The following is a 19,514-nucleotide window of genomic DNA, read 5'->3' on the forward strand; positions in this document are numbered from 1 at the left end:
CTTCTTCATCCACTGTCTTGTTCTTGGAGAAGTGCAATGCGAGTTTAAACTCTGCCATGACACAAAGCGTTCTGCATCCTAGCCATACACGCACTAGATATGAATCCCAACGTAATGAGATTCAGACATGGAGAGCGGGGGTTGAGTGCGCTAACATACATTAGGGAATGACGGAGGAAAATCTTTTTTCTTTTTTTTTAATCAATCAAAATTAAATGCCCGCCGAAAGCTTGGAAGGTCTACATTGAAATATGCCTCCTCATGTTATTTTCATAGCACAGACATGCATTGTGCTTGATCGATATCGATTTATGCCATTACCATTAACATTTTTAAAGGTTCAGTTTTATAGATTAAATTTACCAGTGGCAGATCTAGAGTTTAAAGTGGTCGACGGTCTGTGGATCGAGATGGATAGAAAATCTTTTGGCTTTCGATTTTCAACATGACACATGATGACACATGCCATAATTCTCTAATCCTACTTAGTGTTGAATGGAGGGTCTTACATGACAGAAACGTGGAGGGTTCAATGTCAGTAATTGGGGTGCAAGAGGTTACCCATGTTAAGAAATAATAAAATACAAACATTTTGATAAAGCAATGTGTCCGTGTTTAGTTTACACTCCGATTCATCAGGCGCACACATGACATGAAGTTGTGTCCAGCTATTTTGCCTAAATAAGTGATTGTCAAACCCCAGTTTGATATGTACAGTATTAGGCCACAGACCCCCATTTGATATAACTTATTTCCCTCTGTGATCTACAATCTACACATACACACACACACACACACACACACACACACACACACACACACACACACACACACACACACACACACACACACACACACACACACACACACACACACAAAACATCCTCAATGTTAATTTAACTTTAGCGTACACATTTAACTAATAGAGCCATTTGATTGGTATGGGTCCCTAGACCCCACATTGAGAACCAATGGCCTATATGCAGTATATCCATCTCCTTTATGCCAGTTATAATTTACGCATTTAGCAGATATGCTCTTATCAGAGAAGTCACATGTCAGGTTATTACACTTACAAATTGCTAGATCCGAGAAAGCAGCATGAAATCCGGTAAACTAACAACAGGGTAAGCAGTCAAGTAAATAGATAGATGGAATAGCAGGTAGACGTCAAACCTTGCATCTGTTAATGTTCTAATGCTAGGCGGCATTTACAAATTGCTCACAGAAAATAGACGCTTTGTGAGATTGTAGATCGGCAATTTTCGCACAGCCAAAGTATAAAATAGGCCTTAAGTGCTATTGCACTTTGACAGAAGTTATTCAGTTTTCACCAAGCACATCCCCACATAGCAGTTAACATCCAATCTCACAAGGTAGCACGAGTCATTGACAGCGACCAGGCTTTATTCCAAGCTCTGAACATCAATGCATGAAGCAAAATGACTTCATGCAAAGTAGGGTCCTGGACATGAAAAATCATTACCGCTGCCTATCATGTTGGGTTTGTTAGAACTATTTTTATACTTGGCATTTAAAACAAAACTGAATGGCGTGTTGATCACAGGCCCCGGCAACAGCTATGTGCTGTAGACTGTGAACTTGTGTTAACACCACGTGCGACTTGTGCGCTGTCCTTAGGTTCCCTGAACATAACTCTCACAGAAAGCCATTAATCTGCAGGGATTAAAACATTTCAGCCTTTCACGGAACCAATTCCAGCTCTATGCCTAAACGGCAAAAGACATGGTCATCATTTCCCCGGACCCTTGAGGGGAGGGGATTAACCTACAATAGTCAATTTAGATAAATGACCGACTGACTGACTGACTGACTGCCTCCGCATTGTTGAAACATGCATGCGCGACAACCGCTCTGCTGCAAACAACTAGCAGTCCTATTTCCTGTTTCTGATTAAAGCATAGTAGCTTCATCATGTAATATACTGTACATGTAGGTATTGCTTTCACCACAAACTCAACACAGAAACCTATGCTTCTCAGGCATTTCACATGCCACCGAGGGAGTTCATTCCAATTAAATGGACCAGAAAGTTGCCAAGTTGCTATCCAATGGATAGAAAGTTGCCAAGCTTTATAACAGATAAAAGGGAGACAGGGCTGCGGAATGCATACATTTGGTATGATTTGTTTGTCCCATTTTCCTACCCTGTTGCATCCATTAATCTATGTTATTTCATTAATGTTAACAGGCTCTCTCCCGCTTTGCCCTTTAGGCCGAATGTGAATTCCGCTGTCTACAGTAATTGCGCCGACGGAGAAGAATCCTTTGTTAGTTTATAGTTGACATTGGCAAGATAAATGCTAAACACCACAGGTTAATGGTGTAACAATAATATTTATTCTGCATTATAGTGTAATGACCCGTGGGTTGCATATCCAGAGGAGAAGCCACGATGACCATTTCTATAGGAACACTTTTATTTACAATGATGTGGCCAACCCAAGGCCAACTGTGTCTTTAAACCAACTTGCGCAACAGGGATTATTTTACCTTTATTTGCCCAGGTAGTCATTTGAGATAAATTTTCTCTTTTTCAAACGAGACCTGATCAAAATGACAGCATTTAAAATACAAAAATGCAAGATAGAAAAAAATACAAGACTATGAAAGGAAAGTTATTGAGATGGCAGGGGGGGGGGAGTAATTAGAGTGTAGGGTGGTTGCTGGGGAGAGAAGGTCACGTTAATGAAAGCAATGAAAATAAAATAATAAACATAACCACTACTATACCATAAAACATCAACATTCTCCCATCTCATCCTTTAGCATGCCTATAACTCGAGCCTTTAAAATCAGATAAGGCCATAAAAGATAATAAAAGCCTAATAAAGTCTTTATGCACTCAGAGGAAGTTGGCTGCAACATTCTGTTGCATTAACGCTCTCTCTCTGCCCATACAGATATTTATGAGGAACTCTATACTGTGTGTATAATACTGTAACACATGGTCACTTGTATAAACGGTTGTAAAAAAAATAAATACATTAAAACTATGCACGGACACGACCAGATGCTGTCTTGTTGATCAAGCTTAGACGCCAAATGCTGCCTGCACTGACCTGAGCCGACACCCAGGGCTTTAGGACCACATGCTGAGATAACCCCTCTGAGAGAGGCTCAGTCCTCTGGGGGTCAAAGTCCTAGAGGCTGTGCTCCCTGTGTAAAGGGGGCTGACAAGTCCCAATGTTCCATATCGCAGTGGTGGTTCTCAAACGTTTTCATGTCAAGGACCCCCAAATTAATATGTATTTGGCTGAAGACCCCCCCATCTGAAAATATGTGTGTGCCATACAGGGACGCCCATACGAGATTTGTGTTGTTAAAATGTTTCAAAAATAATATTCCAAAATGTTCTAAATTTGTCATGATTTTTTGAAATTAGCAGATCTTCAGTACAAGCTCGAAACACTATCTGCTATTTTTTTACATTTTTGAAAAATCTTGAAAGAACTGCTGGTTTAGAAGCCATTTAGTTTTTGTGCAGAATCGGCCTCAGGTCTTAATGGGTTAACACATTTTGCCAGGGACCCCCTGGAACCTCTTTAAGGACCCCTGGGGGTCCCCGGACCGCCACTTTGAGAACCACTGCTCTGGGGGTCAAAGCCTATGTATGAGGTTGAGCCCCCAGCGGAAAGCTATGACAAATCCCGCCAGTGTTCTATATTGGACCGTCTGTATGCAGAACGCAGCTTCCCAGCACTTTCCATCCATGATAATTAGGATTTCCAGGAATCAGTTCTGTTCGGGCCAATTAATGAGCGCACAGCGGACCTTTTAGACACAACCGCATCATCACCTCAGTGCATTACTGCTGAGAGGGGATGAAAATGTCTCTCGAAATGATCCATTGTCATTTTACACAAAAAAAAGTCTATTAAGCTGTCATGGGGCAAGTTTGAAGATACTGTGCGTGTGCGTATGTGCGTGTGTGCGTGTGTGTGTGTGTGTGTGCGTGCGTGCGTGCGTGCGTGCGTGCGTGCGTGCGTGCGTGCGTGCGTGCGTGCGTGCGTGCGTGTGTGTGTGTGTCACATTACTGCAGTATTACAGCACTACTGTAGCTCTTTGCAAAAAATACAGAACTTAGTCTGAAATTGATTCTCATGGGGTACTAATGAAGTCATCATTATCTATCTACATTCTACAGTATGGATTCCAAGGAACAAGCCCCTGAGACTGCTGCCCACTGTCAAAATGTAAAGATGCCAAACCGGATATCTGTCAGTGTGACAGAACAGTCCAATATCCAATATGTCAAGGTGAGTCCTATGAGAAAATTTAGTAAATCTCCTCAGTATAGCGTTGCATTAACGTTGCAAAAACATATAATTTAATAGAAATGCAGAACTTAAGCCTTATTACAAAAAAAACAGATCTAAAAGCTCACAACACAACACATCATGATGCGACTCGCTGTTAGCTTTTAGATCACCTATTTTAGCAATAATTTCAAAAGTTTGAAATTGTTTCAAATGTTTGGCCAATAATGACTTGCTTCTCTGCAGCAAGAAGTGTTAACTTAAGCTACACGCTTGAGTTATTTTGCAGATAGTTTCAAGGATACTGCAAGAAGAAATCTATTTGGCCGGCAGGTCAGGGTGAAAAACATAATGTAAAGAAACTCGGATCACTTCCAAAGAACACGTTAAGGACAAACCCTCCCTAAATCCAATAAAACTGCAACTGTGATGTCAACACTACTCAAGGCAGAGTTCAACAATCAGGGTAAACATCTCTATTTTCCGATGCAATCTAAAACCATAGGCACAATGTTCCTACAGCACTTGATGAGACATTCAGCATAATTCTGTGTGAAATGTCTGTGGAGATGTGAGCCAGTGATGAGAGCCGGTGGCTAAAAGCCTTGTTTTGAACCACTTCCAGCACGATGTGAGGTGTTGTTTTTAAGATCAACATTATTTTTTTCACTTCTTCACTTCTCGTCTGTACTGTGTGTGAAGAAAGCACACATATTTTATTATAAATGGGAATGGACTTTCATTGGTAATGGATTTTGTTGGCGAGGCCAAGGACATTAACCTACAGTATGTGTTTTTATAGGTTCCTTCAAAGGATGACTGACTGAAGCTTTATAGCTTTATTATTTGTGAGGGTTGCTATAGCAGTCAAATCACTTGTGGATATTTTGATACACCAGTAGAATCACGTTGTAATGTGGAATACCCCCCCCCCCCCTATGGGGAGAAGTGAAAGTGCTTTTGATGGTGCGCTCTATAGCATCAAAACCCTGTTTGACGGTCATTGTCACATGACTTTTTTTTGGTCAACTGGGTACTTCCCGCTAAATTTGGAAAGCAATTACAAAGTCTATAACTTTGTTTTTGAAATGATAAAGTGTAACTTAACTAGGAATATATATATATGTATATATAATAATATTATTTGTAATGTTTCAATTTTATTTCAGCGTTCACGATTGCACAATTATATGTAAGACATGCTGGAGGAAAAACAAAAAAAGATGATACACACCACACAGTACAATCCTCAGTGTAAATGTATCCATTTTACTGGTCCATTTGGTTACATTTGTAGACTGTCAGAGTTAAATTAACACTCTGGATGTTACAGTGTGTGCTTATTACTCAGACACCGGCAAAAAAGCCAAGTCAATAATTGACCACCTCTACAGGGTCAAGGCAGCAAAGCAGAGCGAGGAAATTATGCAATGTGGGAAACCTTGACAGAGTTGTCATCTGGTCTGACATGTAGATACCAGAGGCACCGGTGCAACTCCATAATCAGGTCCTTACAGATTCCCTCTCTGTGCCCTCAACTCATACATACGTACACTATATACAAGTCCTCAGTGTTCATGTAAAGGAGAATCGGGTTTTTACCTGGGCCCTATTTTTTTGTTGATAATTTGGAAGACAAATGAAGGGTATTGGAATCGGTCCATTGTTCACCTCCAGACGCTTCGCGTCCGTCCAGAGGGGCAAGCCAGTAATTTAAATTATGCCTTTTCTTTTTTCTTTGCCAAACACAGGCTTATATTCTTTAAAAAAAACATTCTTCCAGTGGTCTCCAGGGGTAAAATTGAATTAAATAAAACTGAAGAGAAGAAAAACAAAGTTGTATAGTTTTAATTACTGGCTTGTCCAGTGGCAATCGAATGGACTAATTCCAGTAGTTTGGAACCCAATTTGGAACACAGCCACCCTTCGATTGTGATCCAAATTATCTAAAAATACGGCCCAGGTTTAAAAAAAACAAAGTTTCCCTTTAACTCTGAGAACGGACAAATGTAACCAAAGGAACCGCAAGGATCCAAATGGACCGTTGCGGTTCCATTTGCCCCCTCTCAGGGTTACAAATGGATAAATGAACACTGTGTACAAAGTGTGACCGAAAAAAACAACACAATTTGCCCATTTTCACGACATCCCCAATGTCAAATTGGGTCTGTGTACTGTAATAGCTGGCATTATGATTACATCATGGGCTTAGTGGGATAAAGGGAAAGCAAAGGCAGACTTTCTGTGTGATCATAAGGCAGAACTGCGGGCAAATGTTCAGTGCAGAAGGAAAGTCCCAATTATTAGCAATACTTTTCACAACACCAATAGTACCAATAAAATAAAATGAAACGTATATGCTGTGAACGGTAGCACACTCACCCGCCCACCTTTATTAGCCCCTGGCTAGTCAGGAAACCACAAGCCATGCCTGGTGTGTTACACCAGGTTATTATCAGATGACAGTTTACAGATACCTTTAATAGGATTCTAGGCTAGTGGGCTGGGCAGCAAATGGAATCCCTCATTACATTAAAGAGTGTGTTATGAGACCCCAGTGTGAAATTTTATCTGGATCTGTGGACATGTTCAGTTTTGTGGGCTTGTGCAGTTAGTGTACAGTATATAGATTGTCTATTTTTTGTAGCGCAACATCATCATCGTACGATGACTTATAAATGGGTCGTTATGGTACGTTTGCCTTTTTGTTCTGCTCCTCTCCCCGTCCTCTTCATTCATCACCTCCATATCTTCCTTCCCTTTCTCTGGAAATATTAATCCAACCTCCTTATCAAAATGTCAACTATCCTCCACAATAGACTGAATTAACTGCTTTTTTTCTCCCTCACCAAGCAGTTCTAAAACCCCAAGCGCCCTCGCTCCTTCCACCTTCCCTCTCTGAGGAGAGGCCAGACCTACCAAAGCGAGACGTCTCAGGGTAGAGCGGTTAACGCACCCAACCTGCACCGTGCTCCTGTCAACACGCCGTACGTGGCTCCGTTGCTTATCTCGCCGAAACACAAGAGCCCGGTCCTGTCATACGGGGGGCAGACCAACTATTCCGATGTGGTGGCGACCGGCGGTGACGTGCCCCCGGCTCGCCTGTGTACCCTCCAGGAGGAGAACGCCGCTAATTGATGTGGCAGAGATCCCGATATCCAATTGGTTTTGATTGCTCCCCCATCACAGGGGAGCGAGGACCCTTGGTGGGTGATGCACTTTTCCATTTCAATTAAAATCACAGGTTGAGTCACATTTAATCGGGGAGAAAAAAAGGGAAAAAAGGAATAAACTGCCGCTGCTGCTATGCAAATTAGCAAGCAGGTCCCCTAGCGAGGGAGAGCGGTGTCCCTGTGTGATCTGGTACGTACAGTAAGGGAGAACGCTGCCATTTGCTACCCTTAGCCCATTAAGACCTGAGGCCCGTTCTACAAATGCCTTCGAAATCAGTAGTTCTCAAACTTTTTTTATGCCAAGGACCCCCAAAATGTTATTTGGCCGCGGACCACCACCAGAAAATGTTTTGTGCCAGAGCCCCCCATAGTCCAGGGGCCAACACTGATATTTTCACAAATTGGTACCACCTAAGGTGACCGTAAAGTTTTTGTATTTTTGTCTTCCTACATGTCTCTAGTTTATATTTTGGTATGATAACCCTTCCAATCTTGTAGCTTAATGGCAGTTATCACTACCTACTGGCTAATGTATCCGGTAGGAGACACAAAGTAGAATCTTTGTGTCTCCTACACCCGGGCATCAAATTATTGCGACAAAAAACAAAATATATCCATGTATTCAAGGCTTCATGGGGTGTGCAATTGATAACTTCTCAGATTTTTGGTGTTTGCAAAAAGACTGCTTTCCATAAGCTTGTAAAAGTTGACCCTCCTTCGGTCTAGGGTGGTCATAGCTGAAGGGGTAGAGAGTCCCCCTGGGAAACTTAAAGGAGGAGTTCACCCAAAAAATGATTTATTTTCTATCAATTGCACACCCTATAAAGCCTTGAATACATGGATATATTTTGTTTTTTGTCGCAATAATTTGATGCCCGGGTGTAGGAGACACAAAGATTCTACTTTGTGTCTCCTACCGGATACATTAGCCAGTAGGTAGTGATAACTGCCATTAAGCTACAAGATTGGAAGGGTTATCATACCAAAATATAAACTAGAGACATGTAGGAAGACAAAAATACAAAAACTTTACGGTCACCTTAGGTGGTACCAAAATATGGCCTGGCCCCTGGACTACCAGAAGAGAATTGTGTTCTTCTTCAAAACAAAACAGAAAATGTTCAAAAATAGCAGAGATTTTTGACCACCTCTACAGGGTCAGCAAAGCAGAGCGAGGAAATTATGCAATGTGGAAAACGTTGACAGAGTTGTCATCTGGTCTGACATGTAGATACCAGAGGCACCAGTGTAACTCCATAATCAGGTCCATACAGGTTCCCTCTCTGTGCCCTCAACTCATACATACGTACACTATATACAAGTCCTCAGTATTCATTTAAAGGAGAATCTGGCTTTTACCTGGGCCCTATTTTTTTGTTGTTGATCATTTGGAAGACAAATGAAGGGTATTGGAATCGGGCCATTCGTTCACCTCCAGACGCTTCGCGTCCGTCCGGAGGGGCAAGCTTATATTCTTAAATCTGTCTGAAAAAAAACATTATTCCAATGGTCTCCTGGGGTAAAATTAAATGAAATAAAACTGAAGAGAACAACAACAACAGCAACAAAGTTGCATAGTTTTAATTACTGGCTTGTCAAGTGGAAATCAAATGGACTAATTCCAATAGGGGGGTAATATAGATGATAGATAAAGTCCCACAAGGCCCGGCAGAACCAATTTAGGCCACGGCTGCTTCTTTTTTAAATCACAAACAGGAAGGAGTTAGCTCCTTTTTCTACTTTTAAGGCCAGTCCACACCAATGCAACTCCTTGCAACATGCAACTACTGTACTTGCAACCATTATCCCCAATGGCAGTCGCAAGGAGTTGCATTGGTGTGGACTGGCCTTAAAACTGATTTGATGCAAGGAGTTGCGACTTGTTGCATTGGTGTGCGGTTTGGCCTTTAGATGTGGTAGTGGAGACAGATCAAGTCACAACTCATCTTTGACAGAGACAGTCGAATCAAATCCAACTGTTGCAAAGCAACAGATTGCACGGAATCACCCCACTGTGCTCCGCCGGAGTTCCATTTGAACTAAAATTGCACTACACACTGCCAAGAAGGTGATGAGAAGTTTTTCACGGTGTGAGGTCAATGGCTCTGAATCACCAGGATGATAGAAACGATAAGAAACTGAATACTTGAAATCCATGCTCTTAAATGGTTCCAAGTAGCCTTGATTTGAAAGTTAGAAAGGTTTGTGCTCAGACCCTAACCCGAGGCGAGATACTCCATTGTACAGTACACTCAAATGTATCTCTTTATTCAATTAAAAATGTTTTATAAAGACTCTAGATATGTCTTTACTTAACCAGCCTAGCCTTCATTTCAAATGTGGCTTAGCAAAATTATTTCATGGTCCACTTTATAGAACTACCATCTGTTATACCATCTGTTATGCATTCATCTTAAGCACATATATATATATATATATATATATATATATATATATATATATATATATATATATATATATATATATATATATATATATATTCTGCAAATGCCTAAATCAGTAGTTCTAAAATGTGTTTGTGCAAAGGACCCCCAAAATGATATATATTTGGCCACAGACCCCCCGCCATCTGAAAATGTTTTGTGCCCCCAGAATAGGGACTCTAAGGCAAAGGTTTCCCAAACTTTTAAGGCTGCGACACCCCAAAATAATCATATTTGAACTGGGGGCCCCCTACCCTGACAAGCGCTTGGAATTGTAGGCATTACATTTAGTTTGACTCGGTTCCACAGATATTGTGAAAATATCTAAAAGCTTTTGGCTATTTTCACAATGTTTGCCTCTTTCCTACGTAATATTTGACAATTTGGCCAATATTGTATTAAAAGTCATTAGAAATGTGTAGATACCCTGTATAGCATACACTAATACTGTATGCTGGATTGTTTATTGTTGAGTGAGAAAACCATGTTCCACATTAAGCTAATCATCTGGGGACCCCCCCAAAATAATTTAGGGACCCAGTTTGGGAACCCCTGCTCTAGGATTCATGTGGTCAAATAGGAGATCTGAAGCAAAGTTTGTTAGTTGCTCCAGCGAGTGAGCCTCCAGCGAGTGAGCCTCCAGCGAGAAACCCTCTCTCTCCTCACATATTCCCCTGGCATAAACTGTGCCTATAGGGATCATTTGGGATGTTGCATCATCAGAGCCTAGTTGTTTTCTTTACCACGTCTCCCCTCATTAGACGCATTTAGCACTGCAGGTGAGGGTTTTTGTCATGGCAGGCTGGTCTCTGGTACCTCCGCCAGCAGTCCCTTCCAAGACTTTTATTTATTAATATTCATTCGTTGTCACAGTATATGCACTGTGCAGTCTCAGACCGACACGGTAGATTAATGGTGGTGTGTCGCTGATGTCTCCTCAGGTGTTCATCAGATCGTTAATTTGGTGCCACTGTGAACGCGTTGTCTGGCTGGGTTTGTCTGTAGGGAGCGTGCAGAGTTGCAGTGCATGCCGAACAGACACCTTTGGACGCAAGTACTAATGTGATGTATAATAGCTCCCTCTCAAGACCATGAATTGTAATTTTCCCATGCCTATTCATAAGCTGGTGCATAGAACAACTCATCCACCGATTTACCCTGATAAGTATGGCTTAAGGATGTGAAAAATTGCAGAGAAGACACAGAAGTGGTGGATGGTGTCAAAGCCACCAAATGTAGCTCTTACATTATACATTCAGTCAGAATTCTCTCAGAATAAGAAGCATGTAACGTATACTGAAGTGTTTCTGTAATGAATCGCATTAATTCTTGTGCAGACACACCACGTTGCTGTTGACAGAAAACAAACAAATACCACTGCCAGATACAAAATCCTATTTGCACACAGCAGTATATGACAGGCAGAGTGGAAAGGAACTCTACTTTCTCATAACTACTACGAGAGAAAACTACTCTCCTGTTCTGTTTCTCTTGATAAGAGCGTATCTCCGCTGTTAAGCAGAAACCTTTTATGTACAAAAGTTTTACTTTTCAGGGAATGGGGGAGAAGTATTCCAACAGATCCAATGTAGTTATTATTTAACCACTTTTTGTCGCAACCTTTAATTGGTTAAATATTTATAAAACCCACAAACAGCCATAACCACTTAAAAACTTGGCGTCCCTATTTTGAATTTAGCCTGTTATGTCATAATAGGCAAGCTCACAACAAATGCAACACGTTGTGAGTTGTACATTGGATACTTTTGCTACATTTAGTATACGTATAAAATAGAGCATGCATTAATGGTAAAAAAAACATAACAAGATGAAATACGGAGATACAAGGCTTCTGCCCTACAGCGACGATAGTATCCTTTCACGAAGGCATAGATGAACATCTGCCAGACCAGACCTGTTCGTTGTGCTCTCTACCATCCCCCCTGTCCAGTTCTGGATTAGAGATGCCCTAAGCCCTCGTGCATGTGACAGTACATGGATTAACTCTTTGGAGAAGCCTCGCTGCTGTCACACGTTAACCTGCAATCACGAGAGAACCCTGACAGTAAAGCACCAGGAGCCATTCCCTTCAGTGCACCTCGTGAGAAAAGGCATTGTTGAGTTAACTATCGATTATGTACTTAGCGATTATTCTGTTCATTAGTCATTCGGTTAATCGGATAGTCGAGAAGCGTGTTGTTTTGCGTATGGATAATTTGTAACAATCAACGTGAAAAATGTTAGTAGATTTTTTTATAGTCTACTAAATTGATTAGTCTGATTAACCTTTTTAACCCCATATTGTTGGTTGTACAACAGTGTCGCACAAAAATAACAAAAAATAGCTGATCTACAAGACAATGCGCATTGTGAGCTGGTAGCTTGGCAAATTTCACAAATTTATTTAATTTGAGGGAAAAGCTAAATATTAAAAGTTCCCACAAAATCGATTATTTTGTTAAAATTGATCACCTATTATTTCTTATAATCGAATACATCAATTAATCAATTTGATTAATTGTTGCACCCCATTGTTGAGCACAAGTGGTTTGGTATTGTTGGGGTTATTAGAAGGTTGAGTCTCTTAACAGGGAATTCTCTCTACATCTGTGACTTTCCATTGGTTTTGTGTTGACGGCGGAGCCCCTACCTTGTTGTCCAGCACAGGATTCAATTCCTTCTGTGATTCTATCGCTCGCGACAACCTAGCGTTAGATTAAAGGAATGTTCCCTTCTATGATCAACAAGTCATTATTGTTGCATTGACACGAGCGCAGGCACATGCACCTGATTCAGTGCCTTCAAACACAAACACACACACACACACACACACACACACACACACACATGCACACACACATCCATGCATGCACGCACCCACACTCCCCCTCCCCCGCCCCCCCCCCCCCCCCCCCCCCCCCACACACACACACGCGTTGCGCACAAACCTATTATGCTCAGAGCGGAGACACATAACTTCCCTGTCTCGCCAAAGCCTGTGTATGAATGTAAACAACCTCTACTCCCAGAGGCTCAACAATACACCTACAGATGTACACGGCAAAACCCCCCAGTATTCATTTAACTCTGAGAGTGTGAAAATGGACTCCCCTTTTACACTCTCAGAGTTAGATAAACACAGAGGGTTTTTGCTGTGTATTAGTCGGTGGAGGAGCCGGCAGCTGGTTCATTCTGACAGACACAGAAGGAAAGGAAAAAAGAGAGAAAGCAATGAATCATACAAATTGGTGATCGACAGTGGAGACACATGAACCAAGAAACCCCTGGATAAATACATAGATAGAAATAAAAAGGGACACACACACGCACGCACGCACGCACACAGGCACACAGGCACAGAATCTGGTATACACAATCACACAGCACACATTTACACCAGGGACATTAAATCATCATCAAGCCTCATCATGCGTCTTTCGTCCTCATTAGGCGAGACTAGACGAGCAGAGCGGAACCGCTGGAGTCAGTCAACGCAGCAGCAGCAACAGTTGGCTGTCGACAGCCCAAGAGTTAGGAACTGGAAGCACCATGGCAAACAATCAAACCCACTACCACAAAAAAGAAAAAAAAACACATATGGACTCGCAACGGGAGACCTCAGAGAGGAGAATAAAAAGATGGGGGGAGTAGTCAAAGGAAAGGGAAAGGTGAAAGATAACGGCACAAAGCCAAACCACCGCAGAGATGCCTGGCAACCGGTGGTAAAAATGGAGAGTAATCGGAGAAGGGGGGTGGGGAGCGGGTCTAAAAGCACTAGGCACGGCTGACAGACATCTAAAGCCTGATTTATACTTTGTATCTCGCCCCGAAAGTAGCAGATGTACAAGTCAGGGGGCAACATCAAGGGAGGGGGGTAGGGGGAGGGCAAAAAGAGAATCACAGCACAGGAGTGTAAAGGAGAGGAAGAGAGGGAGGGTCACTCACTGGAGTCATCTGAGTCATAGCCCTCCACATCTGGCTCCTCTTCCCTCTTAGTGGCCTGCGAGGAGGTGGCGGCTGTGGCGCCGCCAGCCAAAGCCCGGTCCGGGCTATCCTCGCCGCAGCGGACCGGGTCAGTGTCGGACGCGCCCCCCGCGGACGCGGCGGCGCGCTGGGGGCTGGCGGCGGGCAGCACCGAGGGAGGCAGTCCCCGCGGGTAGCGGGGGAAGTAGTCTGAGATCTGCTTGATGGGCTGGATAGGGCCAGGGCACACGTCAATGGCCATGTGCTCCTGGATGCTGATGGTGGGTTTCTCGCCTTTGCGTTGTGTCATGCATGCGATCCCCCCGGGAGCAGTCCCTGCCTGGCCGCAGAGCCGACCTCCCCCAGAACAAAAACAACGCCCCCCCCAAAAAAAAACAATAACAAAAAAACTAATCAGGACCCACCCCCCCTCCCCGTTCTTCTGCAAGAGGTGGATGTTGTCCTGGGCGCTGGGGGAAGCGGTCCAGGTGCTCTGGTGGGCTGTGCTACACTGGTCTGTGAGGAGAGTTGTGCCTGCGACCTGCTGCTTCTGCTCAGCTCTTCATACCATGCTGTCTAACAGACTCACTCACTGCCCACTATCTACCCGCTCCCTCTGCTCTGCTCCACCTCTCTCTCTCTCTCTCTCTCTCTCTCTCTCTCTCTCTCTCTCTCTCCCTCTCTCCCTATACCCCACACCCTGCCCACATCTCCGCGTATGCGAGAGAGAGAGAGTGGTGTGAGGGAGAGGGAAGGGATTAAGGAGAGAGGAAGGAGGGATCAGATGATGTCACTGCTTAGCAACCAAGCGGTAAACAGGAACCGTCGACCGAGGTGCTTAATTGTGATATTAACCCATCCATCTGTCAGTGGGAGGGAAGCTCGGCGGCAGCACACGCACACACACACACACACATGTGCGCGCCGTGCGCGGACATACTCTACCCAGAAGATAGATCAATACCCCCCCCCACAACCTCCAGTTTCATTACGTGAGACAATGATTAAGTCTTTTTAAGTCTTATCCTTAAGGGCTGTGTGTGCGTATTGTGTGTGTGTGTGTGTGCGTATTGTGTGTGTGTGTGTGTGTGTGTGTGTGTGTGTGTGTGTGTGTGTGTGTGTGTGTGTGTGTGTGTGTGCGTGTGCGTGTGCGTGCATGCGCTGACACTGACTGATAATTTGTGAATTATGCTCAATGAAGGATGGCAAAGCAGTGTGGCACTCTGGGGTATTCAAAGTGGCCCTTTCTAAGCCTCCAACCATTTGATTTAAATTAAGCAGTGCAGCAAGTCCACAGTAAACTAAGGCGGTGTGCAAAGATAACCATTAAATTCCCCTGAGCAATTGGTGCCAAACCACTGAGCATTGTTGTCATAACAAGACTAAGAGTCTAAAAGCGCTGCTTGGCTCTCGCTCCAGAGGCTGTGCTGCTCCTTACACCTCAAGGGCTATGCATCACGGGTGTGTGTGCGCATGAAAATGATGCTGAGAACAAATCTATGCAGCGATCGATATAATAAGGAAATGTGAGAAGGTGCATATCTTTCCACATTCTCTGCAGGAGGTGTACGTAGATTTTCTGTGTTTTGACTGAGTCGTGAGGTTAGATTTTAACCTGACTCCGCCAGATGGGGCGGTATTGAGTTCACAGGTTCACAATACAGCCTCCATCTGGGATCGACGCTCAGAGACTGGAGCTTACGCCGAACCGCGGCGGGTTGAACCAATCAGCGACTGCTAGGGGTGGGATCTTGGCGAGACCGGATGTGACGCCATCGAGAAGCGCTTATTGCGTTGTAGTTCTTACACGATTCATCATGGTTGAATAGTTTACAAAAGAACTACTGCTGGTGCAGCTACTATACGTCATGTAGACACGTCAATATGATTGGTTGGAGTTAGTGCGCCCAGACGGTGATAGACAGGCGCAGGGCCGGAGTGGGACTCCCATTTTTTTGGGGGGCCTTTTTTTGGGGGGGCCTTATTTTTGGGGGGCCTTACAAAAGGGGGGCCTTTTTGGGGGTTAAAGGTAGGGGGGAGGCCCGCAGCTGCACTGAGCTGCAAGCAACACTGACTGCATTGAATTGAAATTGACTGTGGTTGGCCTGGCCTGAGCTTAGGAGAGATTTTTTTTTGCTGCATCACTTAAGCGCCGCGCTGGCTGTGGATGGCTGGCCTGACCTGATATTTTTTTTTGATGCAAAAAAAAAATATATATTTTTTTTATCAATTTTCATAATAATATATTTTTTTTCAGGCAGGCCACTAGAGGGCAGGCCACCGGGAATAGTCCCGGTCCTCCCGACGGCCAATCCGGGCCTGGACAGGCGGTCCCATCCAATCACCTGCCAAGTAGCTTGAAAAAACGGGCCGCCGTCTTGCAGCGGTTGGGCTACTGAGGTCCCAGATGGAAGTAGGCTGTGAAACAAGTGTGTGAAGCAAGCTTCTTCCATCTGGCGGAGTCAGGTTAGAGAGATTATGGGAGTCAAATAAAAGTTCCTTTCAACATTAATTTTTTAACTACTTAAACCTTATTATACTGTACTGTACTTAAACACGGGGTCCCCTAGCGATCTATATACTTGGTCCCCTCCTTTTCCCCTCTACACCAAATCTCTTCACCGAAAATACCCGACCTATAATCTCACAACAACGCGCCGCATTGTGATGCATTGCGAACTTGTAGATCTACTACTTTCGCTAGATGTTCACCTCAGAATAGGGGCACTAGAGTTCATGTGGTTTAGTTGGTGTATTCTGCTCAAGCTCAGATAACAGTTTGTTACTTTACTGCCCATTATATTTATGCAATATAGAAATTTCTCTTCGGCTCAATGTACTTTTCCCCTGCTTATACAAATCCTTATAAATGAATGAACACATTTATCAGAAAGAAAAACAAACCTTGGGACATTGCAGTCTCACTGGACGTTTGTGTTGATACCAACCAACTATATGTGCTGGTCCAGTGGAGAGAGCACTACAGAACGAATGCTCATAATAACCCATACTTATGATACATGTATTATTTTTATTAATCTCCTCTCCTCCTCCAGTGGCTGACTCTTGCCTTGTGGGCACTGTTCCACGTTTTGAGCCCCCTTTGAAGTCCCACCACTTTTTACAGCATGACTCTGCAAGAGGCTAGCCGTCAGGGTCTGTCTGTCTGTCTGTCTGGAGCTAAACCACTGGACCGATCAGCGCCAATCTTTTTATGCACGCTGTCAGCAGGCCACAGCAGTACCTCCACTAATTTCTGTTCACATTGGAAATTAACTTCAGTTTGATAATGGAAGTCAAAGGGACTCTGATCACACTGAAACCTGTGTCATTTCGTCTCTCATATGTACTGTATGTGGATTGGATTTTTTTAATTAATGAATAACTTAATTCATTGTATTTATTTTTTTAAGATATTACTTTTGCTCCATGGTTTTCTCGATTTAGTTCGGAGACAGTAAGCTGAGTTTAGAGGGAGAATCACGCCACACAGGTCATTAGATCAGAAGCAAACCAGGGGACATTGCAAATATCTGTTCAATGCACCATCATAGTCCTCCAGATGACTGAATAATAGAATAATCATTTCAGTGACTTATAGGACTATTAAGGCCATTAAGTTTATAGGGGCCATTTGTGGAGGGAGGAAATTATTCACTAAATAGCACATGTAATTAACTTCCTTGAACAGCCTGAGGAGTGTGTGATAACAGGCTAATTGCAATGTCCTTTTCAATTTTCACGAGGGCTACATACAATACTGTACAACAAAAGTGTCCGACAAACATAATACACATTCCCATTGTGCTGGAGAACACAATAAGGCTAGGCTGAAAAACCTCGCTTTGTCTGAAAGACTAAAGAATTCGAGGACTGCTACCCCTGCTGTCCTCTGGTTGGCTGTGGAAATTAACTACTTGTTGACTTCAAGCTTCATATTTTCTATGAGAATAAGCATGAATGGAAAAGTGGCAAGTAGGATATTGTGCACAGAGGAGATTGTGTGCATATTTGCCTGATGAAGACCTACAGTATAAGGTTGAAACGTTGCGCCATTGAAGAAAATACATTTTGGGAGGATATTGTGCAAATGTCTTTGGCAGTGACTCAGAGGGGATGAAGTCTCTCTCTCACACACACACACACACACACACACACACACACACACACACACACACACACACACACACACACACCCCCCACCACCACCACCAAGGTTGTGCTGAAGCACCTCTGCTGGACTGAGCTGGGTATTAGATGATAGATGATTATTTTGGGACTTAAAGTTGGAGATAAGGGATGGACATGAAATCTTGCAAAATGGGTGAAGAGATAAGCAGACTCTTTTATATTAGATGAGGTGTTATTGTGATATGATGGTGGGAGAAAAGGCACGATATCTCACCCCACCTTGTGACGGGCTTGGTAAGCTGTGTGCGATATGGCCTCCCAAGCAGGGCTAACGGATAGGGCAGTCACCATCAGGAGATTTTAGTTGACCATTAACCCATTAAGACCTGAGGCCGATTCTACAAATGCCTTATAAACCAGTAGTTCTTTCAATATTTTTAAAAAATGTTCAAAAATAGCAGATGTGTGAGCTTGTATATCTGCTATTTTTGAATAGCCAACGCTAAAATCTAAAATGATACCGATGCTTTCCCGGTTTCAATGGGTTAATTGTCATACACATCATTGCAATTAATGATTTAATTGGAACATGCGTATAAATAAAAATGACATTTCTGTTTGCCTTTTAGGCTTTGCAAACAACAACTGTAATGTGCAGACAAGACAAATAACTTAAAGCTCGACTAAGCAACTGTGTGTACAAACAGGGGAGGTGTTGTTAAACTAGGCTACAAAATACATTAAAGGTTACACAGTTGACCTTTAAATATACAATGCCTGTCACTGAAAGTACAAAGAAATGACTGGTACCAATAATCAAAATAAATAATGCACTATGGCCAAAATAAGCAACATCCTGAATGATTTTAAACGTAAAACAAATTTAAAAAGAATACATTGCAGCTCAATGGGCGCCATCTTGTGAGGAACGGCGCTATTAATTCAACATGGCGCGGCATCACGTTCACATTCTCTTATACCGTATAGCAATAATAGGCAATTTACAAGCAAATTTTTGTATTTCTTTGAAAATATATGAAAATCTTTCAACATAATAAAAATATATGTTATTGCTGTCGGGCAGAAACCTCCATCTCCAACATCTCCATATTTTTGTGTTTTTTCGTAAATGAATGCCCTACTTCAGCATACTACAGTGTCACACAAAAGTATAAAAAGATAGCAGATCTACACACGACACGTTTCGAGCTTGTCGATCTGCTATTTTTGCTATTTTTGAATTTGAATCCTGAAAAGTAACAGTTTTGGACTTATAGTTTTCCACCCGACGAGACAATATTTGTCCTAAGCCCAAAATAGGGATGCCAGGTTGAAAGAACGTGGTTAAAAGGCCATGGACAACAACGTGGAAATAATGATGGAAATATGACTTTTCTGTTCATTTCATCCAGCAGTTTTCTTTTTTTTACAGATGAATGGAAATTATTCTTATGAATGTGCAAAAATTATTACGATTAGCTCAAACAATTGTGATCAGGCGATTATGTTATAATCATGACCTA

At 42.8% G+C, this 19,514-nt stretch overlaps 1 protein-coding gene across 1 annotated transcript in view; it reads right to left on the minus strand.

Moving 5' to 3' along the window:
- Positions 1-14,170, minus strand: part of doc2b (double C2-like domains, beta) — a gene marked incomplete at both ends in the record, with an annotated part of 128,255 nt that extends 114,085 nt beyond the window's left edge. The window contains one exon of the mRNA XM_084073789.1: positions 13,843-14,170. Coding sequence (XP_083929915.1) covers positions 13,843-14,170 — 328 coding nt within the window. The remainder of the gene's footprint in view (positions 1-13,842) is intronic.
- Between the last annotated feature and the right edge of the window lie 5,344 nt (positions 14,171-19,514).

This window comes from Gymnoscopelus microlampas (assembly GCF_963454915.1).
Source record: "Gymnoscopelus microlampas genome assembly, chromosome: 12".
Classification (NCBI taxonomy): domain Eukaryota; kingdom Metazoa; phylum Chordata; class Actinopteri; order Myctophiformes; family Myctophidae; genus Gymnoscopelus; species Gymnoscopelus microlampas.